This window comes from Fusarium keratoplasticum, chromosome 3 (assembly GCF_025433545.1).
Source record: "Fusarium keratoplasticum isolate Fu6.1 chromosome 3, whole genome shotgun sequence".
In the NCBI taxonomy this organism is placed as follows: domain Eukaryota; kingdom Fungi; phylum Ascomycota; class Sordariomycetes; order Hypocreales; family Nectriaceae; genus Fusarium; species Fusarium keratoplasticum.
This window is the reverse complement of record NC_070531.1, coordinates 897,662-921,006: the sequence shown is the minus strand read 5'-3', so window position 1 is coordinate 921,006 and position 23,345 is coordinate 897,662. Positions and strand designations below refer to the sequence as shown.

At 53.0% G+C, this 23,345-nt stretch overlaps 10 protein-coding genes across 10 annotated transcripts; 6 read left to right on the top strand and 4 right to left on the bottom strand.

Annotated features, from left to right (window-relative positions):
* Positions 1-72: 72 nt before the first annotated feature.
* Positions 73-1,423, bottom strand: NCS57_00368300 (PKS-ER domain-containing protein; the record flags this gene model as incomplete). The annotated part of the gene is made up of 5 exons (XM_053053668.1): positions 73-612; positions 660-800; positions 882-1,036; positions 1,119-1,295; positions 1,372-1,423. 5 exons carry the CDS (start codon positions 1,421-1,423, stop codon positions 73-75), a joined length of 1,065 nt encoding a protein of 354 aa, XP_052915828.1.
* Positions 1,424-1,674: 251 nt separating this feature from the next.
* NCS57_00368200 (Salicylate 1-monooxygenase) lies at positions 1,675-3,048 on the top strand (the record flags this gene model as incomplete). Its single annotated transcript, XM_053053667.1, has 3 exons — positions 1,675-2,167; positions 2,227-2,602; positions 2,679-3,048. 3 exons carry the CDS (start codon positions 1,675-1,677, stop codon positions 3,046-3,048), a joined length of 1,239 nt encoding a protein of 412 aa, XP_052915827.1.
* A 1,231-nt stretch (positions 3,049-4,279) lies between these two features.
* Positions 4,280-7,909, top strand: NCS57_00368100 (uncharacterized protein; the record flags this gene model as incomplete). The annotated part of the gene is made up of 2 exons (XM_053053666.1): positions 4,280-6,226; positions 6,275-7,909. The coding sequence occupies 2 exons, from the start codon at positions 4,280-4,282 to the stop codon at positions 7,907-7,909; spliced, it is 3,582 nt and encodes a 1,193-aa protein (XP_052915826.1).
* A 2,016-nt stretch (positions 7,910-9,925) lies between these two features.
* NCS57_00368000 (Acetyl-CoA C-acetyltransferase) lies at positions 9,926-11,632 on the top strand (the record flags this gene model as incomplete). The annotated part of the gene is made up of 1 exon (XM_053053665.1): positions 9,926-11,632. The coding sequence occupies one exon, from the start codon at positions 9,926-9,928 to the stop codon at positions 11,630-11,632; it is 1,707 nt and encodes a 568-aa protein (XP_052915825.1).
* A 691-nt stretch (positions 11,633-12,323) lies between these two features.
* NCS57_00367900 (Acetyl-CoA C-acetyltransferase) lies at positions 12,324-13,583 on the top strand (the record flags this gene model as incomplete). Its single annotated transcript, XM_053053664.1, has 1 exon — positions 12,324-13,583. The coding sequence occupies one exon, from the start codon at positions 12,324-12,326 to the stop codon at positions 13,581-13,583; it is 1,260 nt and encodes a 419-aa protein (XP_052915824.1).
* Positions 13,584-14,163: 580 nt separating this feature from the next.
* NCS57_00367800 (VWFA domain-containing protein) lies at positions 14,164-16,571 on the bottom strand (the record flags this gene model as incomplete). The annotated part of the gene is made up of 3 exons (XM_053053663.1): positions 14,164-15,826; positions 15,874-16,517; positions 16,566-16,571. The coding sequence occupies 3 exons, from the start codon at positions 16,569-16,571 to the stop codon at positions 14,164-14,166; spliced, it is 2,313 nt and encodes a 770-aa protein (XP_052915823.1).
* A 1,937-nt stretch (positions 16,572-18,508) lies between these two features.
* NCS57_00367700 (uncharacterized protein) lies at positions 18,509-19,302 on the top strand (the record flags this gene model as incomplete). Its single annotated transcript, XM_053053662.1, has 3 exons — positions 18,509-18,693; positions 18,740-19,060; positions 19,113-19,302. 3 exons carry the CDS (start codon positions 18,509-18,511, stop codon positions 19,300-19,302), a joined length of 696 nt encoding a protein of 231 aa, XP_052915822.1.
* Positions 19,303-19,689: 387 nt separating this feature from the next.
* On the top strand, positions 19,690-20,770 carry NCS57_00367600 (uncharacterized protein; the record flags this gene model as incomplete). The annotated part of the gene is made up of 3 exons (XM_053053661.1): positions 19,690-19,926; positions 20,136-20,561; positions 20,609-20,770. Exons 1-3 carry the CDS (start codon positions 19,894-19,896, stop codon positions 20,768-20,770), a joined length of 621 nt encoding a protein of 206 aa, XP_052915821.1. The 5' UTR covers positions 19,690-19,893.
* Positions 20,771-21,037: 267 nt separating this feature from the next.
* NCS57_00367500 (uncharacterized protein) lies at positions 21,038-22,222 on the bottom strand (the record flags this gene model as incomplete). The annotated part of the gene is made up of 1 exon (XM_053053660.1): positions 21,038-22,222. The coding sequence occupies one exon, from the start codon at positions 22,220-22,222 to the stop codon at positions 21,038-21,040; it is 1,185 nt and encodes a 394-aa protein (XP_052915820.1).
* Positions 22,223-22,549: 327 nt separating this feature from the next.
* NCS57_00367400 (Oxidoreductase-like domain-containing protein) lies at positions 22,550-23,272 on the bottom strand (the record flags this gene model as incomplete). Its single annotated transcript, XM_053053659.1, has 1 exon — positions 22,550-23,272. The coding sequence occupies one exon, from the start codon at positions 23,270-23,272 to the stop codon at positions 22,550-22,552; it is 723 nt and encodes a 240-aa protein (XP_052915819.1).
* Positions 23,273-23,345: the final 73 nt, after the last annotated feature.

The following is a 23,345-nucleotide window of genomic DNA, read 5'->3' as shown; positions in this document are numbered from 1 at the left end:
GGGCTCTATGTTCGATGTGCTCTAAAAAACAGCATGTGAAGAATACCCATGAATGTGTCTATCGCCAACGGCTCACACAACATACGTGACGAGCTTTCTATGCGCGGTTCCGCTTTCCAGGACCTCCAAGCCATCTTGAACACTCTCAATTCCATCAAGCTCTTCATATTCGAGCGGCGTGATCTGATTTGACTTTAACCACTCGTCGAGGTTCCCCCAAAGCCACTTTCCAAGTTCAAGCCCAGCTGCTGATGGCAAACCTACCATTGTCTTTCCCATAATCTCACCACTGTAGACCGGAGTAACTTGAACCCCGTCGACATCAGATCCATTATACTTGATCGCGGTAGCCACCTTTGCTGGCTTCTCACAACATTCAACAATCTTAGCCATGGTGTTACTTGTGACAACCGTGTCAAAGGCGTGGCGTAGATTTGGCGCAACGGCACGAATCTTCTTTACCAAATCCGATTCAGAATTTGAGAAAACATGTTCAGCGCCCCTTGATGCAGCTTCTACCTTGGTTTCATCTCTCGACGTAACTGCAATGACAGAATAGCTAGACATCTTGGCAAGCTGGACGGCAAGTTTGCCAACGCCGCCATTGGCACCCTTTTACAAGTCAGAAAGTTTGTCATGCGACGGGGAGTAGCACGAACCCAGATGAGTACTTGGGCATGAGTAGTGTCGGGTTCATCTGCGACTTTCGCGAGGCCTGCTCCAAGATACAAGCCGCATGCCGCGGTGGAGAGACTGAAGGGAAGGGTCGAAAGGCCAAGCACTGATATATCGGAAGTAATCTACGATGCCTAATTAGCATTTCTCTGTTCCAATTTTCTCGCCCATTGTTAAGAAACGTTATTGTGGATCGGCTCGCTGACCTTGGCGCAGTGATCCTCATGAACCAGCGCATGTGTCTGAAAGGAGCAACCGTCGCTGTAGCCGACCGTTCCAGGTGCTACTATCAGGTCTCCTTTCTGGAACCCTCTGGACTGGCTGCCGTCCAGGACTTGTCCAATAATATCCATGCCAAGAACTATATTGGGTAGGTTGGCATTAATAAAAGAGCCCTTGTCGGTCTGAAGTCCAGGATCCCTCCATGTTGTGATTGGACATACCATGAGGAAAATCCGGGATGAAGAGATTCTTCTTTATCCTCTTCCAGTCAAGATGGTTTAAAGACGTTGCTACAACTTTGACCTGGATATATGAAGGTCCAGGGGGAGTCGGAGCGTAAGGCTCAAGCTGCAAGCGCTCATATGGGGATCGGAGGACAAGTCGTCTTGCCATAATAACTGCGTATGTAATTAACGATGAATACTCGAGACAGTTTCTTCCACTCGAGGATAATCATTGTTCTTCTGTCCTTACATGTTCCGGCCTTCCGGAATGTGGCCCGAGATGCCGACTCTGGGTCGGACATGTTAACTCCGCTCCTCCGCTCCCGCTGTGGAGGCTGAGGGATGAAAGACGATATATGCGGGAGCTTGATAGATGTGGAGAGCAAAGGGATGTGGAGAGCAGAGGGAAGTGGAGGGAAGGGATGTGGAGGAGAAGGGGATAGGAAGACTAACGCCGTCGAACATATATACGTACAACCTTGGTGATGCGCACCACCTGAGAACCATGCTCAACGAAGTCTCTTAGCACTCGAGACAATAGCGCTTATTCACCATGCCTTCATCACAGGAAAGTCCCCTCAACGTGGTTATCGTTGGAGCTGGTCTTGCTGGGCTTCTCGCCGCGCGAGTCTTGCGCGAGAAACACAACGTCAAAGTATATGAGCGGGCCTCTGCTCCCGCCGAGGTTGGTGCCGCCATCAACATAGGACCAAACGGCGTTCGGATCCTCGACACCTTGGGTTTCGACCGTCTGAACGCGGGGTCACAAGCAGTCGGCGCCACCAAGATCTTTACGAAGGAGGGGAAACTCACACTAGATGAGAAGCACAACTACGCCGAGAAATATGGAGCAGATTGGCTCTTTCAACATCGGGCGGATCTAAGAAACGAGTTCCTACGACTTGCGACAGAGGAGACTGCCACCTCTGGCATTCCGGGGAGGCCGGCCCAGATATTCTGGGATCAAAAGGTCGTTGACATCTCGCCGGATCAAGGCTGGATTACTCTTGACTCTAGTGAGAAGATCCACGCCGATCTGGTCATTGGTAGGTTTTAACCAAAACTACTAAGGAGATCAGGTCAGGACACTGACTATGAGGAACAGCTGCTGATGGCATCAAGTCCGTAATACGCCCCCATGTAGTCGGCGATGCTGCATTCCAGACTGCGAGGCCATCGGGTCTATCCGCGTTTCGGTTCACCCTGGAGGTGGACGAGATCAAACAGTCACTGAATGAAATCCCCCAGATTCTCCAGCCTGATCAGCCGACGTGCTTGTCCATGGTCTATTCCTTCGACGACACCATGCGGTCTGTCGTCATGTATCCTTGCCGCAACTTCCAAATCTTCAATTTTGTGTGTATTGTCCCGGACAGCAGCTTAAAGGAGGAAACCACAGAGTCATGGACTGCTTCTGGAGACAGAGAAGAGTTGCTGTCCCTGTTTAGTGACTTCCCAGTATGGGTGCAGGACTATCTGAAGTATGCGCTGCAATTTCACAACTTTGGCATAATGAGACGTGTCGCCAAGAACAAAGCTAATCATGTTTACCAATAGAATCGCAAAGAACATCAAACTATGGCAACTAAGAGACCAAGATCCACTGCCAACCTACATCCGCGGGCGAACAGTCCTGATAGGCGACGCAGCTCATGCCATGACGCCTCATCAAGGGCAAGGAGGAACACAGGCTGTCGAGGATGCCGAGGCTTTCAGATTGTTCTTGCAACCAGGCGTATCCAGTGCAGATGTGCCGCAATTGTTGCGAAATCTTGATTCGGTGCGAAGGCCGCGTGCAAGCCTGATCCAGAACAATACCAGAAAGGCCAAGAACAAGAGAACTGCGGAAGAAGTGTATATGTTTGAGAAGATTAATTGGACATACCCGGGTATCTTTGAGGGGTTGAAAACTGCAAAAGCAGCGTAAGAAATAACCTTGAATACATTAAAGGACTACTGCTTGTGTTGCAAGAGACGCTGGAATAATTCAGGCCGTGGCGGAATTATTTAGACGCGAGACGAGATCCTTCTGCGCCAACGTTGAACTCTTTGCCGAAAGCAGCTCAGGGGCCGGTATTGACACCCCCATGAAGCTATCGGCGTGTCAGTCCCATGTCTCTGGGCGGACGGCTTGGCATCAACGTTGGGACGGGACAGACGACCAATTTCTCCTGTCAATAAGGAACAGGATAAATACTGGGGTCTCGATCAACCCGGGGGTTTTTAGGACGTATTTCGTCAGTTTAGGCAGTTATAGATCTCGCCTATTTGGCGCCGGAGGAGATGAGCCTCGTGTCGTGGTATGGTAAAAGGGGCATTGTCAACAACAACGGGTAGAAGCATGCTCAACCAACAATGAAATGCCGGCACCGCAGGGATTGAATCTCCAGCCAGTCTCACCGGAAGACATGGGCAAGCTGCAGAATGCAATTAAACCTCTGCAAACAAAAGCAAAGTGAAAGCCCTGCAACATGTCATTCTCAGGGGGTCCTCCAAATGAAGAACCAGTTCCCGTGGGACGGGATCCGCCACCGCCCAAAGCGGACAGCTTAGCGGGGGAAGTTCGTCCCGCTAAGCTGGGAACCCGCCCTCTGGAAGGCCGCTAAAGAGCCGCTAACGACCTGGAGGGTTCGCTTCTTGGCTGGCCCCACGTGATGTCAACAAGGGGAAGGAGCCCATCGCGTCGATGGCGGCCGGGAGTTTCTCCAGGGGCCCGACAGGGCAATTAAGATGAACCCCTGGAAATATGGATGTTTTGCTTGCTGACACTGCAGGTAGGACAATCACGTCTTTCTTCTCATGACATTGATTCAGATCCTCAACGTCTTCCGTTTTGTTTGCTACAACTTCCGTTTGACTCAAGGCTTGTGTGTTGTGGCTCGGGTTCGCCTTGCTCTTAGCTCCCGCAGCCATCCGTCGTCCACCCGCCAACGCTAGGACACTAAACAATCCATCGAAACATCCAGACCCCTCAGGACCCCTTGGGTTACAAAGGGGAATTCGTCCCATCTCAATCCGCCCTCGTGCAACAACAAGAAGTATTCCTCCCGGATAGACACGATAGGGGTCTGTGCCTTTTCTGGCCAGCTAGCTGCTGCGACACTGCTGCTACTCCAAGACGCTTCACGGGCCCACGACTTGGGCCTCCTGCATTGATCATGGAGGATTCCTCACAGAAGCGCATGAGCGCTATTCCTCGTCTCTCCAAGCTCCCCGTGCCACGTCCAACGTCTGGCATTCCCAAGCCCACGTCAGCCCTGCCAAGACCGGCCTCGATTATTCGCCCTTCGCCTTCGAGAGAGAGCCTAGGAGGAGGGAGTTCTGCCATTGGAGGCGAGCTACGGAATCCACGGCTGCGACCTTCCATGTCGCAAAACCAACTGCGCAGCAGCATTGGCAGCTCTTCAGAACTACGAAACCCTCGGTTACGATCCGCCACATCCCGAGAACAGCTCAACATTGGGACACGACGAACTTCTCTAATCTCTAGACCTCCTCCCCAGGCAGCCGCCACAAGGCCCATTTCCGCAAGAGCCCCCTCCACGCCTCGACGACCTACAGAGCGACAGCCCGATACAATCGAGGAACAGTCCACAACACCTCCCTACGACCCGCCAGGCGAGGCGATTGGTGTCGAGGATGACGGACACATCTTTCACCGCCAGTTGACTCTCACGCGGAGACCGTCAGAGGTTTTTGCAACCTCACCGCTTCACGACCCTGCCAACAACATCTTTGACCCCGAGCAGTCCAGACCGCCGACGGCCTCGACTGATGATGGAGACCGCCAAGATACTCTCAGAGTTCGTTCTCGGAAACCGCGGCCCTCGCTCTCGGAGCGAACGATTGAGACTCTGGCGTCAATCCCCTCTTCGCCAGCCTTGAGCAAGAAGTCATCCACCTTTTTCGATCAGGGTAGATCAAGATCCAGAGCCGAAAGCAGACCACGATCCCGAGCCGATAGTAGGCCACGATCTCGGGCAGACAGCGGAGCTTCTCGTCCAGGATCCAGCTATGCGTCGGATACATCAGCAAGACTCTCATCCAGGCCAGGAAGCCGGCCAGGCTCCAGCTCAGGCCCGGCCGACATCGGATTCTCAAGCTTCAGAGCTTCAGCAAGCTCTTACAAGCCGCCCCTGAGTACAATCAGCGGAACTCCGCAAAAGAGATCCTCGGTGATCTCGGGGGCCAGGAGTCCGGGTTTTCGAATGTCGACTCAGGGTCCCCCTGGTTCAGCCTCCAAGCTTTCATCGCTCTCAGCTGCAAGGAGTCCTAGTCCAGGCAAGCCCAACATGCCTCCTCCAAAGGCAGCATCCAAGTCATTGGCTGCGCGACCTACCAAACCAAGAGCTCCTGTCAAGGGTCTTTTCAAGAAGCCATCCCTCCCGGCACTCAACCAGGCGTCTCTGCATGGAGCCAATCGTGCATCTGGAAGTTCGTCAAACACCTCCTGGGACGGCACAATTCCGTCCAGCGCCTCAACAACAGCGTCCACTAACACCGCTTTGACAGGCGACTCGGCCGAACCTGGAACACCACCTTCTACCCGCAAATCATCTGCTGCTCTCCGAGAGCAGATTGCAAAGGCCAAAGCGGCGAGGCGCGCTCAGTTGAAACAAGCCGCCGAGGCCCAAAAAGAGGACGGCGATCAGGAGGCGCCAATTGTTCCATCCGACACTGGCTTCGATTTTGGCGTTAACCATGATGATCCTTTCAATACCCGCCGAGGTGAAGACCCCAGGAAAAAGGTCATTCAGAACCGTGTCAATGCAGGAAGGACGTCGGGCCGGCTCAATATTGCTGCTTTGAACCTCAAGGAGATTCCCGTGGAGGTGCTGAAGATGTACGATTTGGAGAGCATTGGCACTTTTGATGGCAGCTGGGCCGAGAGTGTGGACTTGAAGCGCTTCATCGCCGCAGACAACGAACTGGAAGAGCTGGATGACTTTATCTTCCCTGACACAAACCCTTCGTCATTTGATGAGGAACAAGCGAGTCGTGGCAACATCTTTGCTGGCCTGGAGAACCTGGACATGCATGGCAACCTCCTTGTCGGGGTTCCCCTTGGTCTACGGCGACTCAACTGCCTGACGTCGTTGAACCTGGTATGTAGACCACCAATACTCGTTTTTTAGTATCGCTAACATTCGCAGTCAAACAATCGTCTCACCAACAACAGCGTAGACACGATAGCGCAGGTTACTTCGCTTCGTGACCTAAAGCTGGCCAACAACCTTTTCTTCGGACCACTGAACTCGATCCTATCAAACCTCAACCAACTCGAGATTCTCGATGTCCATGGAAACAACATCTCTGCTCTTCCCCACAAGATTGAGAACATGTCACGGCTTCGTATTCTCAACCTAAGCGAAAACAGCTTCGAATCGCTTGCTTTTGACGGGCTTGCCACTCTCCCCATTACCGAGTTGAACCTGAGGAAAAACAAGCTATCGGGTACTCTCATTGAGGAGCCAATTGGCTGCCTACCTCAACTGCAAAGCTTGGATGTTTCTACAAACCAGCTGCAAAGATTGGTTCCTCTAGGCTCCGCCATTGAGTTCCCTGTCTTGCACTCCCTGTCGCTATCGATGAACAGGCTACAGGGGCTACCAGACATGACATCTTGGACAAGCCTCTTGACGCTGACGGTGGACGAGAATAATATTTCTGGTATCCCCAACAGCTTCATGAGTCTCGAGAAGCTTCGCCACGCCGACTTCTCCAGCAACGACATCAGGGTGGTCCCTCCTGAGGTTTCGAGGATGGAGAACCTTTCCATGCTTCGCCTCAGTGGCAATCCGCTCCGTGACAAGAAGTTCCTCTCCATCACGACTGATGAGCTCAAAGATATTCTGGCCGGAAGACTAGAGCCACCGCCACCTTATCAGCAGGAAGCCGGTGCTCAGGTTGGCGTTGTGGGCATTTTGGGTGATAACAAGGTTGCACAGCCGCAAAACCCCGAGAAGGACATGAAGTTTGATGATGAAGACTACCGATCTGATGATGACTTTGCAACGCCCCCTCAAAGTCCCTCTAGGTCTCGCTCACACACAGTATCAAGTCGCCGTTCACGGTCACACACACTTTCGAACCAGTCCTGGCCTGTGAAGCCAGGCGGTATCTTGGATCGATCGCGAACCGAGTCCTCGTCGCTGCATCCTGTTGTGTCTTCCAAGGTCGCAGCCGAGAACCAGATTCGACAAGTGTTTCTCCATAACAACCTGTTTGCTACGCTGCCCAACTCTCTGAGCTTCTTTGCTGAGACGTTGACTGCTCTGTCGCTATCGCATAACCAGCTAGTAGGCGAAGCATACCTGACTGAAGACCTGGAGCTCCCAGCCTTGAAGGAACTCAACCTATCATCAAATCACATTACCGGACTTGGAGCACTCACCAAGTTCCTCCATGCGCCAAAGATGGAGAAGGTTGACATCTCATTGAACAGGCTCAACTCTCTGCCCACGAATCTGAAAGAGGTGTTCCCTGCGCTCAACGTCTTGCTTGTGGCTAACAACCACATTGTGGACCTTGATCCAGACATGATCAGAGGGTTGAAGATTGTGGATGCTAGCAACAACGACATTTCCCATTTGAACCCCCGAATCGGTCTTCTTGGCGGCCCAGGAGGCCTGGAGAGATTTGATGTTATGGGCAACCGATTCAGAGTGCCACGATGGAACGTCCTGGAGCGGGGGACAGAAGCCACGCTGAGGTGGCTTCGGGGACGTGTGCCGGTGGCGGAGATGGCGTCTTGGAAGGGAGATGACGAGGAGCCCGAGGCTGATTAAAACGGCGGGCGTTGAGTTGGATTGAACTGAGCATGAACCTCCTCCAAAGAACAAAAGCGCGGCGTATTTCTTTTGAAGCGTTACGGGTTGGTTATTCTCTTCGCTATACATATTCACTGATAGTTGCTTTTATTACCGAGGGGGAATGTTGATATACCACGTTTACTTCTGACATAGTAAAACATTATCCAACTACACAAGCTGACATGTCTTGGCTGAGAATGTGGCTACAGTCTCGTGAATGGTACCTCCAAGTCAAATTGGCGTTTACGGCCCTGACTCGGGGCGTCGTAAAGCATGAAGAGGGGAGTTTCAAAAAGCCCCCGTGCAAGGGGCAGAAGGCGCATATTAAGTTTACCTGCGGTTTGGGAAGGTAACAATGTGAGAGGTTCCTGCTCAGGCGGACATTCTGGCATGAAGCTTCAAATATGCGGCCAAACGCCGCCATGTTACGTCCGACGCGACGTTTGTCTTCATCTCCAGTTCTTTGCGCATCACAGTCAGCAGATATTTCGACACCATTGACGCGCCTTCATCGCTATTCAATACGAATCATGTTCATCCGCAAAGTACGATTTCTCGAGATAGTGTCTACGACAAAGGAACACTTTAACGAATCAGAAAATCTGGAACCTCGAGGTGCCCTGCGATCATACTCACATACCGTCTCCACAACGGCCAACACCAAGCTCCAGATCACATCCTCCATTTCGCCCAGATGCTGCTGTTCAGCCCTTTACTCCCCCGAATGGTTCCGGGAGTATCCTCGGTTGACCTCCCCGGAGACAGCAAAAAATTCAACAGCCACTCCCCAGATCCACAAACAATCACCAAGATCGTCATCACAGCATCGGTAGTCGGCTGGTTCGTCTTTGGCATCATCAGCATCCTCGTCATCAACGGCAACGGCAGAGCGGGAAGATGGGTGCCCGAGTGGTACCTCGACTCGCGGGGCAGGATGAAGCACAAGCTCGCCGTGCTGGGGTGGTGGGTGTTTGTGGTGCTGTTCTGGCCGCTCATCTGGATCGGGTACACGGTGAAGAAGATTGTGGGGGGTTTTGCATCTTGTGTGGGGAAGTGGAGGAAGAGAGGTGATGGGTTGAAAAAGTTGAATTCAAAAGCATCGGCGGATGAGAAGGTATGAGGTTTTCGGATGGGTTCTATGGAGGATCGTGAGATTCAGGATGTGGTGTTTTGGCGTTCTACAGGGCAAGGGATATGATACAGCCGTATAGTCTAGGATGTTTGAAACATCCTTTTACAGAATAGACGATTGCTGTATTTGTTGATTGTTTTGACTTATCTTGGCGTTTCATTGGGTCATGTCTCTTGTACGAAACGTCCCCGATGATCTCCTCTAGTCTTGTCTCACCGAGCATCCACCGACGGATGCAACCGGATCCCTGTCTGTTCACCTCTGTCCTGATCCGGCTTAGATCGTTCACGCCAGCCTTCCGATTCATTATTGGCCAAATTTCGTCTCGTTCCACCAATCAGACAAGGTCCCTCAACCAGCCGCGCACACTCGACGGAACAACTCATGTTCCTTGCCCTCCCCCAGCTTTAGGTCGTTTCTGGGTCTGGACCTCCTCGACCTGCTTCATCCACCAAAAACGACGGCGTCACAGGCCGGAGCTTTTGTTGCTTCTGCTTCACACGAGCTGTCAGACCGCTTTTCGCTCTTGTCCTCTGAATGCTTCTATTCGCTATATTTTTCTCGCCCTCGCTTGGTGTTGTTTGTTTAGACTCGCGTGTGTGAGATCCTGACCAATTCGACCTGGCCACGACGGTTGTTGGACCCATCGCACGCGACTTTTGGCGGAGGATTGAGCCACGACGGACGCGTGAAACAGGAAAAATATCAACAAGTTTAAAATACCGCCTTTTTGAGATCACAGCTGCCCAAGCTTTTTGCCTGAACCGACCCGGGCGACTCGAGCATCGGCCATCGCCATTGTTGACGCGCGACTCACATTCAGGAGGCATCCATCCGTCCCCCACCACCTCCTTGTCAACATGGCTTCCAACGTCGAGCTGCTCCATGGCCAGCAGAAGCCCGAGGTCATCGTTGTTGACGACGATGTCGACGCACCTACTCGACCGGCTACTCCCCAAGAGACAGGTCCTCAAGATCCTCCCCAGGTGACATTACCTTCCACCGAGATTCCACAATCACCCATCGATCCGAATGAGTCCTTCAAGACCGAGGTCAACGACGATCGACCTCCCGTTACTGTCATCCCATCATCTCTCACTCCGCCTCCCTCGACACAGGTCAACAATCACAACGCCAGCCAGACCGGACCTTCTAAACGTACCTTTTCCAACTCTCAGCAGTCGAACCTCTTCTCTCCACCCGCGACCATCCTCAACAACATCCCCGAACGTCCCTTGACGTCCGAATATGTCCCACCCGCCTCCCAGCAGGTGCTCGAGGCTTCGGCCGACGAGCTCCGTACCATGCTCCAGACATGTATCACAGAGAACCAAAAGCTCAAGATGGAGACAGCTCACCACAAGTTGCAGTACAATTTGTTGAGCCTCCAGGCTGACGAGGACTCAAAGCGAGCGGCTGTAGAGCACGAGATGATCCGTCGCGAGGTGGACGCGCTGCGGACCGCGGAACACACCCGCCAGGCTCGGAGGGAGCTCAGCACTTCGTCTGAGTCAACACAAGCAAAGTATCTGCAGATGAAGATGTGGTACGAGACTGCCCTTGAGGACAACACGACGCTTCAACGTCGCGTCAAGACCGCCAAGAAGGTCATACAGCAGAAGGAGGAGGAAAACATGGCCCTCGCAGAAGAGCGAGACGTTCTTCTCAACCGGATACGCGAGAACCGAGAACGAATGCAGATGCTCTGTAGCCCTGGCGGTATATTTCACGGAGCCCTGACCCCCAAGCAGCAGATGGCGGCAGCTTCGACACCACACCGCAACTCACATCGCCAAGCCCCTCGCACACAAGCACGCCAAAGGGACGGAGAATATGGCCTCTCTGCTCTCTTGCAGGCCATGAGCCAGGATAATAACAGCGCTCCTTCGACTCCAATGGCTTCACATAAACCCGCGCCGCGGCATGTTGGAAGGCACAGCCGCAATGCCCAGTCCATGTCTTCGCTGCCTACAACGCCTATGAACCGGCCTCTAGGCGCACATGGTGGGCTCTTGCCCTCAGTTGACTTGGTCCCTCAGTCGGAGCCTCAACGATACACACAACGGCAATTCATCCCCACAACCCCAGTTGCCAAGACGGACAGTCGACGCAAGAGTCGCGAAAGCACGATCTCGATTGACGACACTGAAGAACTGGCCAGACAGGCTCTAGAATCAGTTGCTGCAGCAAAGTCATTCGCATCACAGGCGTCACAAGGCTCACAATCGCGGAGCCACGAGGAAGAAGACAAGGAGGTGTTTGACAGCCAGGCTAGTCAGGCGGCCACGGAATTGCTGCGGCGGGATCCACGTCAGAGTTTTGAGGTGGCCAGCTCGGCGGGATCAAGGGACGGAACGCCAGGTCCTGTCGAAAAGTCAGCACGGATGCAGGCCAAGCTGCTCTCGAACTATAAGGGAGACCCCGAGAAGCGCAAGTTCAGTGGTAACTATACATCGACTGAAGAAGCCCGACGGGATCAGGGAAGCCCAGCTAAGAAGTCGCGCGTGACGGGGTCATTCGTTGACGAGCGTAGAAGACTCGGTCTTGGAATCCAATACGGCCAGTAGATCATTGCATCTTGGAAGGGTTGGAAGAATGTAACAGGGAAATAGGTAGCGAGGATGGCGGAGTTCAGGGGATTTTGAGGGACAATATCTGATGATCATGGAACACGGCACAATGGCGTTTACAGGCAGGGTCGGCGGGAATGACCTTTGGCTCAAGGACGCGGAATGGTATAAGCCAAGTTTGTCCTAGTCGGCTTTTGGGGGCTCCATAGAGGGAAAAGAATTTCTCACGATTCGTGCTTTGTTGGTCAGTGACATTTCCCCCCGACCCTCGGCATCATGACTCCATAGCTCCATGCAGCACCGCCACACTTGATCCTCCTTTGTGCGGATATCAGCCACAGCCAAGTGTCCGTTCCGCGGTTCAGGGGTGCTATCCGATGATCAAGCCACACCAGAGTGTCAACAGCCGATGTCTGGAGCCGGGCGGAGACCCACCTTCGGGCCGGGGGCCGGGGTATGTCGGGTTTCGGCGGGGGAGGGGGGACATTTAAAGGTTGGATGATTGCTTACCCGGCTTGAACATTTGCCCATCATGACCAGGAGACCTCTTTCCTTTCTCTTTTCTTTCCATTGACTCAATTGGCATTGATCTTGGATATTGGTGTTGATGTACCTGAAAGATTCGGGCTTGGACGATTGAGCTTCTGCATATCATCTCTCTCAATACCTCACTCACCGCATAAACATCATGCCTCAGCTTCCCAAGGGCCTCTCGGCCGTCCTTACAAAGGCGCCCTCCGATACCGTCATCCTCTCCGCGGTCCGTACTCCCGTCTGCCGGTCTTACCGTGGTCACCTCAAGGACGCCTACCCTGAGGAGCTCCTCGCCACTGTTCTGAAGGGAACACTTGAAGCCAACCCTTCGCTGGATCCCGCTACTGTCGACGATGTGGCTGTCGGAGTTGTGCTCTCCGAGCTCGGAGGTTCCAAGGCGGCTCGCATGGCCCTCAACCACGTCGGCTTCAAGAACACAACCAGTCTGTACACTGTCAACCGCGCGTGCTCAAGTTCGCTGCAGGCCATCACTACTGTGGCGGGCCAGATCAGGACAGGCATGATCGACACCGGTATCGCCGCGGGCATGGAGAGCATGACGAGAAACTACGGATCCAAGGCCATCCCCGTCGACCTGTGGCCCGAGCTGCGGGACTCACCCAACCACCACGCCCAAGACTGCATCATGCCCATGGGCCTTACCTCTGAAAACGTCGCCGAGAGGTACAATGTCTCCCGAGCGGACCAAGATGCGCTCGCTGTTGAGTCTCATCGACGAGCTGCTCGTGCGCGGAGCCAGGGTCACTTTGACGGCGAGATTGTGCCGGTTACGACGAGGTTCCAGGAGGTGGATAAGAAGGGTAACAAAATTGGCGATGAGCAGCAGATCACCGTCACTGCTGATGATGGTATTCGCGAGAGTGTTAGCATTGAGGCGTTGGCCAAGTTGAAGCCTGCGTTCAAGCCTGATGGTGCTTCGACAGCTGGAAACTCGAGTCAGGTGTCTGACGGTGCGGCTGCGACGCTTCTCATGCGAAGAAGCACGGCTACCGCGCTTGGTCTCCAGGATCAGATTATCGGCAAGTTTGTATCTGCCGTGACAGTCGGCTGCGACCCAGACGAGATGGGCATCGGCCCCGCTCTCGCAATCCCCAAGCTCCTAAACCAACACGGCCTCACAAACGAAGACGTCTCCCGGTGGGAGATCAACGAGGCCTTTGCAAGCCAAGCTCTCCACTGCGTGCGAGCCCTCGGCCTCGAGGACGCGTGGGCCAAGGAGAAGGTGAACCCCGATGGAGGAGCCATTGCCCTTGGACATCCCCTCGGTGCTACCGGAGCTAGGATGACGGCTACGTTGTTGCATGGGCTTAAGAGGGATGGTGGGGATCTCGGTGTTGTTAGTATGTGTGTTGGAACTGGTATGGGTATGGCTGGGTTGTTTGTTCGGGAGTGATTCGAAATGGATAGAGGTTGGGATAGAGGGATAGGTAAAAATACATTTCTGGCATTTGAATGTTTGGTTCCAAGTAACGCCTTAGTGTCTCGATGCTCCTTTCGTGACTATGTATGTGCTTATAGGGGAACCAGGGGATATTGTCTAAACTCTTTCAGACTGGGGATACTCGATGGCTTTTACTGCTTGTTTGAGATCTTCAAGATTGTAGCAATACGGAGTGTTAGTTACCATACGGAACAGGTTCATGGTAGTGTGTCCTGAGACTGTGAGGGGGCTCCCGGGTAGGCGATGGAGGGGTAGGAGAATGATAAAAAAGCATACATTTCCTCATATATCGCCAGCATGAATAAATACTATACTGATTGCTATACTGTGGGTACCTAGCGTTTAACCGCAATGTGATTTTATGGTACTACACAATTACCTGGCCTTGCAGGGCAAATGAAGGGCTTGCTTCTTCCAACCATGTCGAGAGAGAGGGTCAAGACTTTACACGCATGTAGCGAAGCAAAATGTAGTAATAATAATACATTATGTCCCCCAATAATATTAACTACATACTAAAATACTCACGTCTTCATACATCTTCATTTACACCCTTGTTGGGTGCTTTGAAGCCCTTAACCAATCCCGTGTCTTGATCTCTCTCAACACCTCCTCCAATCACGACACCGTGCCTGCGGCGTCCAAGAGCCAAAAGACTCTTTCCGACATTATTATAGTCTCCAAAGAAGGAGTGCGCTCGAACATCACTACCAATGGTCAAGCCATGGCCGAGAGTCACACCCCACATGTCACCAACGCGAATAGCGTGGGCGCTCGAGTTTCGGTCCCGCTCCAGCAGGACGGAGTAGACACATCCAGTGTAAAGCACCACGCCTTCAGCCGCGTTGGCTGGGAAGCTCCAGCGCTTCCCGTCGTTGGACACCGGGTGCCACGGTGTCACGAGGACCTTACCCATTCGGCATAGTAACTCCTGCTCAACAGGTGTCTTCAGAACCATGGCGACTCGTCTTGAGCCCCTGGGTGTCCGAACCTTCATGCCTCGACGGAGCTTTCTGATCTGTACAACCCTGCCTGAGGCGAGCGCCACGTCTGTCGAGGCTGCAAAGCACACACCGCTCACGTTGCGGTACTTGCTCATGCTGATGGACGAGGCTAGGAAGCTCGATCGTGTGCCGCTCGATCGTGAACCACCGGCACGGCCGTGGTGGCGCGGCATTGGTACTGCTCGTGATGGTTCTGGGGCAGGCAGGTTGTCAAATGCCTGGTCGAGCAGATCCCGGCATGATATAAATAAAGGGCTCTCAGTACCATATTGCAGAGGCCCAGGGTCCTTGAAAGAATTGCATATTTGACGGGTGTGTCCGTTAAGGAGGGATGGGAGGAAGTGGCAGCCCCATTTGTTGAAGTAGGCCATGCTCTCAAGAGCCAAAAAGACCTGACCCTTGGGGTCTTCAGACGAGATTTCCTTTTTGAGTGATTCATTCTTTGGGTCACCAAATGGTTTGGCAGGAAGATTCTCAATGAGGGCGATCAACTCGTCCTTTTTAGATTCCGCGAGCTTCTTGGCGGCCTCGTGTTCGCCGTCAGGTTGGATTGGGAAGATTGATGAGATGAAGCTGCAGATGATGGCTCTGGATTCATGGTAAGCAATCTCGGATGCGAGGAGGTCGCTGGTATCGAGGACACTGCGGCGGACGGATGTCACGGGTGTGAAGGGGGTTTTCTTGGAAGCGGCATTGGGGGTTGTGGGTTCACCTCCAGGCTTGAGATAAGCGATGGAGGCATTGATGAGTGAACTCGAAGCATCTTTCTCCTTTAAGGATTCGAGCTTGGATAGGTTGTTGACGCGGAGGAAGATGTCTCGAGACTGGCCATATTGAATGTTACCAAGGTTCAGGGTCAGCTCCATCTCGCCATCATCGGAACCGTCCACGGGTTGAGGAGGCTGTTGCTCCACAGATGTGCCGGTCGTTTCCTCCAACTCAAGAGCTTTAGAGTATGTGAGTTTCAGGACAGCGCGGGTGGCAAACGTGCTCTGCAGATTTGCAACGGCGTGAACAAACACGGTGCCAATCATGCCGGCGTCCGGAATGAAGGCATAGTTGCCTCCGCCGATCTCGGCAATAGACTTGAGCAGCCCTGATCTGAGGTGGTAGCCAAAGCCAAAGGTGTGAATGGATGCTGGGAGCTGGCCCATGGCGCGGAGCTTGGGGACGAAGCCAGCCGCAGGGTTCCTGGGAAACGTTAGTGTGAGATTAGAGGACCTGCTTGGGCGACTTACATGTGGTTTGGCATGCCATCGGTAAGAACCATGATAGCAGGAACATTGGAGGATTTGACATTCTTAAACAGCTTGATACCTTCGAGCAGACCGTGCCAAAGATTGGTAGCATCAATGGGTCTCATGCTCGTAACATTCTCCCTGGAACGCTCCTTATTCTCGCTGGTCATGGAGAGAAGCGGCTGCACAACCTTGGCTTTGCTTGCAAATGTGACTATTCCTAGACGGTCGCCCTCGTTCATTGTCTCGATGATTGTGCGGGCAGCATGCTTGGTGAGATCCAGGATGGAGAGACCGGTGCTCTCATTCGTCTCTTCTCCAGGGACGGGAGCAGCTCCAGCCATGCTGCCCGATACATCAATGACGAGAACAATGTCGCAGGGGACGTGTGGGATTTCCGTGGAGGGAGCAGTTGGGGGCTGGACTTTGACGATTAGGCCTTTTCTGTCGGGAACAGGCTCTAGGTGAAGGGATGCATCGTCGGATACGATAACCACAGGCGGCTGAATGGCAGAGGGACCCCCAACAATCTCTTCAGACTTCTTCTCGCGGATGGGCAATTTCTCATTGACTTGATCATTGTTGTCGGTGTCGCTCTTCTTCTTGCTGACTCCACCTGTAAGGGTGCTCCAGAAGGGGATTTTCTGCAGCGAGTTAGAGCTGGAAATAGTTGGAGTTGCAAACACACTTACCACCATGATGGGCTAAAACAGACGTCTCAAAGGATTGATTTGTTCAGGTATCTAATCCAAGGTGCAAAAGGAGGGATTGCTACCTTTTCTCAATACCTCGCCAAGTCCGAGAGGCCGTCTGTTATGATGGAATGAGCTGACAAGACAACGCGGAGACAGCTGACCTTTAAGCTGCAACTTGTCAGAGCCTCGCAAGGGATGCTCGGACTAGGAAATCTATTCGATGAGTCGATGCAAGCTAACCCACCCTTCCGGTGCCGGGGCTGTGCGCCTCGTTGCCCGTGGGCGCATCAGCAGTGACGCCTCCTCCCAAGCCAAGCCAGCTCAGCTAGGACCTTACCCCTATCGCCTAGCGGAACTCGTAGGCTAATCTTTTGCCAGTTGCGGGGTTTCGTATGTGTTGGTTCCGGTTTGTTGTTATCCCGTCATCCAACGGAATGGTCCAGCCTAGACGCTGTCACCTGCGAGTCAGACTTTCAAGGCCAGACCAAGACCCGTCATGGTGAGATTTGAGCTGCGGGGAAACGTGTCTGCCTTGAAGGCAACAGGATAAATGCCCATATCGCCTCCTTTGTCACAAAGATCCCAAAAGGTCCGATTCGATGGATCGTATAGGTAGGAGCCAAGACATGAGGAACTAATGATTGGCGTTAATCTCGGTGGTGTTGAAGGCGATAGAGCCAAGAAAGTGGTACGTACCCCAAGGCAGAACGGATGGCGGACTGCAAGGCGGTGCAGGCTGCCCACTTACGAGGCAAGCCGCCACACCAGTGTCACGTGCACCCCCTGCAGGCTACACCCTGGGACATTGGAATCAACAAATGCAACTCACAGCCGGAAAGATGGGGTCGGGACTGATTGAGCCTCAAGACATGCCCTTCACTCAGCCCTACATCAGAGAGTGTACGCGCATGTACACGTGGGGTTCTAATTTGAGAATGATTCGATGCCTTGTCTTGTTTCACTTGCATGTTGGGTGTCAATGAAACCGCCTATCAATCTGCCTTGACTGTGGTTGGATGAGGTTGTAAGTCGAGAACGACACACATCCACATCCAGTTGGGTCTTTCAAGCAGAATACAGTCACAAATAGCGGTGTCATCAAGATTGTGCCTGTATAGTTTCTCGCCGAACCATGATGTGATGGAACGTGAGGGTGAAAGAACTTTTGCAAATGACTGAAAATCTTACTAACAACTACCTTGCCGGGTCGTGGTATATGACCTATTAGGGGAGTTGGACGAGGCTGTGCTGAGGAGTCACTGAACTGCTGTGCGTTGTCGTACCGAGGATCAATTGATTGGACGTCAATAGGGGCCATGGGCGAATGCATGACCGCAGAAAATACGCATGTCTTAGACTCTAATGAACTGCAACAAAACGAGAAGCTGTATTTGGCGCAAAATTGTCAAGTTGTGAAAACATAGCAGCTGATTTTGGGTGAGTGGACATAGGGTAGCAGTCTGACACTCGGCTAGAGGTTGGGGGGCATTGTTCGATGCGAATAAATTTGGGGTGCTGATAATAGTTACTGGCTTCTATGGACTATTTATAGGACTGTATGGGAGCATTGCAAATCACGAGGAGCTGGGCGATGAAGTGTTGTGTCGCGATAGATTCACGATGCCCAGCATGATCAGTGAGAGGCAGCGTGCATGGTGCGCAGCTGAGCTGCAACTGGCAGTCTCTCACAGTCGAGTTTTAAGCATCTCTTATTCTCAGCCCTACTAATCTAGCATCAGTAAGACAAATTCTAACCCTCAAGCACTTACTGTCAATGAATCTTGGTCGATGGAGCAATGAACAACAGCCGTCCTTGTCCATCTACCATCAATCAGACGTGAGTTCCCCCACGAGGTTCATACTCGTCTGCATATATTAGAGGCTCTGTCCAATAGCTTAGCGCCTTGCCAAATCTCAGTGAAGACAACAAGATCTCGATCATGCCTACAAAAGTGAACCCTGGAGACATTCCCATCGCTATAGGCAGTTCAGCGGGCCTTGAAGGTGCGTTTGACCAGGCGAACAACGCACAGGTCAAAAAGGCTAGAAATAGATGTCCGACTGCTTTCCGTGATCCCCTCATCCCGAACGATCCAGGAGCAGCGAAAGTGGCTATCTTTAAGCAGTAAGTGCAAGAATATTGAGTTGGAGACGTTGGCTGATCAGCTCAGTTACCCCTTCTTCAGGGAGATGAGCGAAGGTGAAGACGAGCCTGTCATTGACGGGCCGCTCATCGAAGGTCCGGTTCACGTTGACTACGGGTTCCGAATTAATGTTTCGAACTTTGCAAACATGCTCGGTAACTGCATAATCATATACACGCCGATTTCTGAGGTCAGGTTTGGTGAGCATTCGTGGATTAATCCAGGCTTGACCATTATCGCGGCAGAGCGCTCCCAAGGCGTCAACGACAAGGATGGTAAACCATTGACTGTTGGCCGCAAGGTGACAATCGGTGGCTGCTCTTGGATTGGAGATGACATTGTCATACTGTGAATCCTTATCCTGCCATATTCACAGGCTCATAGCTAATCAGGCATTTAGGCCCGGGGTTGAGATCGGCCATCACAGCAAGGTTGGTCACGAGAGCGTGGTGACCAAGAGCGTGCCACCGTACCAGTATGTAAAGGGAAACCCAGCTGTGGTGGTAAAGAAGTTTGACAAAAGTATTGCAACTGGGACAGAAGATATTCACTTCAGCGATCGACTTGTGGAGTGGGGGGTCAAGAGGTGAAGAGATCCATTGATGGCACGTCTCACGGATAGTGGAATTGCCGGAGGCGGAGCCGTCTTGGCAGGAGGCGAAGAGGTTTGAACGGTAATGAAAAAGGCTAAAGATATTAATTGAGGCGGAGGAGAAGGCTTGACAGGGTTGAATCAGTTAGGTAGGAGACTAATATTATTCCATAAAAAAGATGAAGCTGTCATGACAATTCTTGAACCGGTGATTTGACGGCAAGGTCGGCGTTGGAGTGCAATGTTACAGCGCGTTCCTCCCGCTGAAACAATCCCTGCGTCGGCGGCTTCCGACGGTGATTAGTGGATCCCCCGCCTCGGGCGCGAGCAAATCGCGGAGAGCTCCATGTCCCAAAGAGTGCAAGAGCCAAGGAACAAGGAAAGAAGGAAGGTGCCTGCCTGTGAGAGAAAAAAAATTGTGATTGAAGATCCCCAGTTGCAGTTTTTTTGGCCTCGGCCCTTTTTCCACTTCTTTTCTTTCTTTTCTTGGGCCTCAAATTTCTCTCCCCCGTCGCCAAACTCGTTCCTCCTCGTCTCCTCGTTTCTTTACCCTCTGCGACGCTGTGATACCCTGGAAAAGACCGCCAAAATGGTTGAGAAGCTCTACGTCACGTACAACGATGTAAGAAAATTACCCCGCCACCCCGCCTTGATGATGAGGGCGGTGATGCGCCTCGAACGCGCCCGACCAGCGACGTGGTTTTGACGAGGATTCTGCGAGAGCTATGAGCTGCAGTCGAGTGAGACATTGCTGGCTGTCAAGTTCTTGGCTTGATTCATCGTCTAGAGACATCGTTAGGGAAGCTCCGCTAACATGGCTTGTGATTCTAGGTGCACAAGATGTGCCAGCAGTCGGCCGACAAGATCCTCGCGGATTTTGAGCCCCAGCTCATGATCGCCATCGGCGGTGGTGGCTACGTCCCTGCTCGAATCCTCCGATCCTTCCTCAAGAAGCCTGGTTCTCCCAACATCCCCATCCAGGCTATCGGCCTGTCTCTCTACGAGTCGCTCGGTAACGACGAGGTTGAGGCTCCCGGTACTAAGGTTACCCGGACTCAGTGGCTCGACCTTACCGCCCTGGGCGAGATGGAGAACCTTGTCGGCAAGCGAATCCTCATCGTTGACGAGGTTGACGACACCCGGACGACTCTCGAGTACGCCGTCAAGGAGCTTGAGAAGGATGTCGAGATTGCCCGTCAGCGCATGGGCGCCGGTGCTCCTGCCCCCAAGACCGAGTTCAGCATCTTTGTGCTCCACGTATGTGCCAACCCGAACGACTCACGATGTATACTAACAAGGTGTAGAACAAGGACAAGGTCAAGAAGGGCAAGCTCCCCGACGAGATGCTTGCCAAGCGTTACTCGGCTGCCTCGACCGTCGGCGACGTCTGGATCAACTACCCCTGGGAGGCGATTGACATTGACGAGCACGACAGGCTCGCTGGCCAGCAGCCCAAGTCTAACTAAGCGGATTTTTGTGTGAGATTTCGGAGTTGGGAATATGGGCACGTCACTTTACGCGCATTGATTGAGCATGATGAATGCATTATGGAGTAACAATCCAAAAGAACTAGATCATCATCTTTTTGCCCATTGGCCCTTTGACTCTTGTCTGTTCGAGTATAGACTTGGATACTAACGCCAACTAATCCATGACATTAGCTCACCAGCCTACTTACCTTGAGGTTCTCGACCACTATCGCTAAGCAACATGCTTCGCCTCGATCTGCTCGTTCACGAGTTGCTTGACCCAGACAAGCTCTCAACGTCGCTGCCACCCTGTCGCCTCTTCCACGCCGATTCAAGCTTGTTAACAAAGCGACGTGGGCTTTCAATCTCGGATAACCTGTTTTGTTTATATAGGATTATCCGACCCGCCTGTTTGTAGCCCTCTACAAAGTTTTTCCACGCCCGCTCAATGCCCATGGCCCCGTTAGGATCTCCGTCAGGGATGAAGTTGGGGGCGAAAGCAGGTCGTGGCCATGTCGGGTTATCCATGATTGCACCCAAACACTGCCGTGATTTCCATCCCTCGGGCTTCATGGGCTTGCAATCACCGAAATCGGTCGCCCACAAGCACGGTTTGGAATTCTTCCAACAGCCGAGAACAAAGTTGACACCCTCGCCGTCAAGGCCACAGCTCCAGTGAAAGGTGGTCAGCATCACACCCATGCCCACCACCCAGCGCAAGACGGCCCGTTTACCTGCTTCGAGCCGGAGCTGGTTGAAGTAAACAGGGCGGAACAGGAGCTGTGGATTCAGGTGGTCGTTGGGCGGAGACATTTCACCCATCCGGACCCTGAGTCTCACCTCTGATATCCAGGGATCGTTCATGACCCTCCTCCTGATCGTGAGGTCCAGAAATGCCTTGACCAGGGGCATGCAATGTTGAGGATTCAGGGCCGGAATAGTCCGTGTCATGAGCCCTACCGGGACGTCGGTGATGCCAGCACGGCCCCGGGCAAAGATCCTTGCGGCAGGCCTCGGGACGCCGATACGGGGGCACCTGGTCCACCCTGCTGCTTTGAACTGAAGCCAAAGTGCTTGGACAGCCGTGTACACTTTCACATGATTCCGGACCTCGGCTTTCAGGAACCGCGAGTTTTCGTATAAATTGACGGTATAGGCTTTGTATTTTATCTTTGTCTGGCTGGGATGGACGGCCGGCCTGTACGTGACCCAAAAGGACGAGAGGGTATGCTCTGTTTCTCCTGACTCGGACTCGGGAGTCTGGTTCACGGTGCAGCTGTGTTTGTTGGTGGAATTGCTGCACTCTCCTTCCCTGAGGATACAGATATCGGAGCGGCGGACAGGCTCGGCGGGTTTGGTGCTGATGTAGTATGTATCGCCGCGTTTCCCGAGGGCGTATTTCTGGAGCTCTTTTGTCTTCTGGTGTCGTCTCCAGGGGAAGATTGCCATGATGACTTCAGAGTTGAATCTGGATGTAGGGGCGAAGAGACAATGTTGACACAGGGCCCCTTTGGTACAGTGCTTTGGTGAACCGTACGGCAAAGGAACTCTGGAACTGTTTAAGCGGGGGAAAGAGCAAGATGGTGATGAGAAGAAGGGCACATTGTGCTCATAATTTCACTGCGTGGTGACGTTGAGAGACAGTAAATGACAATATCCAAGACTTTCCATGATTCTATTTCGTCAAATCGTCAACTCTATTGAATGTAACCGCTCGGTACTTAAAAAGCCATGACAAGGTATATACTCTTTCGTTGATACGCACACCTTTTTGGTCTAACCACCCACCGTGCCTTCTCTAGCATGTCTCTCTTTGAGTCGCTTCTCCTGCTTCATAAACTCCCTGATGCCAACCGGTACGCTCTCGTACAGCTCCTCGTCCCAAAAGTCCTTTGCGATCTTGGTGTCGCCGACGGCCGGCGCTGGTGCGGTCCAGTTGCTCTCTGACCCGCCACCGTCCGAGTCCATCGACCCCTCAACCTTTTGCAGAGCCGCCTGCGCCTCGTTGTTCTTGAGTGACCACTCCTCCATCTCGTCACGGAACCGGTCCCATACGCAGTTGACGCAGCCGCTCATGCAGCAGTTGTCCGGCTCCTCTGGCTTGGGGGGCACGAGGACGCCGGCTATCAATGTCGATCGCGCCTTTCGCGCGGCGAGGCGGTCGGCCTGCTCGATGGGTCCAAGCAGCCGAGAGCCAAATATGATCTTGACGCGCTCCTCTGGCGTCTGCGGCTGAGCTGCCGTTGCTGTTGTTGAGTCGGCTGGTTGCTTCTTCTCGGGTGGGAGGACCTCGGGGTCTGCGGTGTTCGGCGGCTCTTCTGGCTTCTCTTGGGGTATCGGGGATGGATTGTTGAGTATTTGCTCGTAGTATGGGCCTAGCGGGGATCGTTGCGGCCACTCTTCTGCAGTCTGTCTCGGTACTGTACTTGCGAAGGCTCGTGATGTCGTCGCGGAGAAGAGAGGGCGTAACCTCGGCGCTAACCGGGCGGGAATCGACATGGCTGAAGGAGGGGAAGAGCTCAACGTTCTATGATTTCGGCGATACTTGAAGTTGAACAGCAAAAGAAGCGCG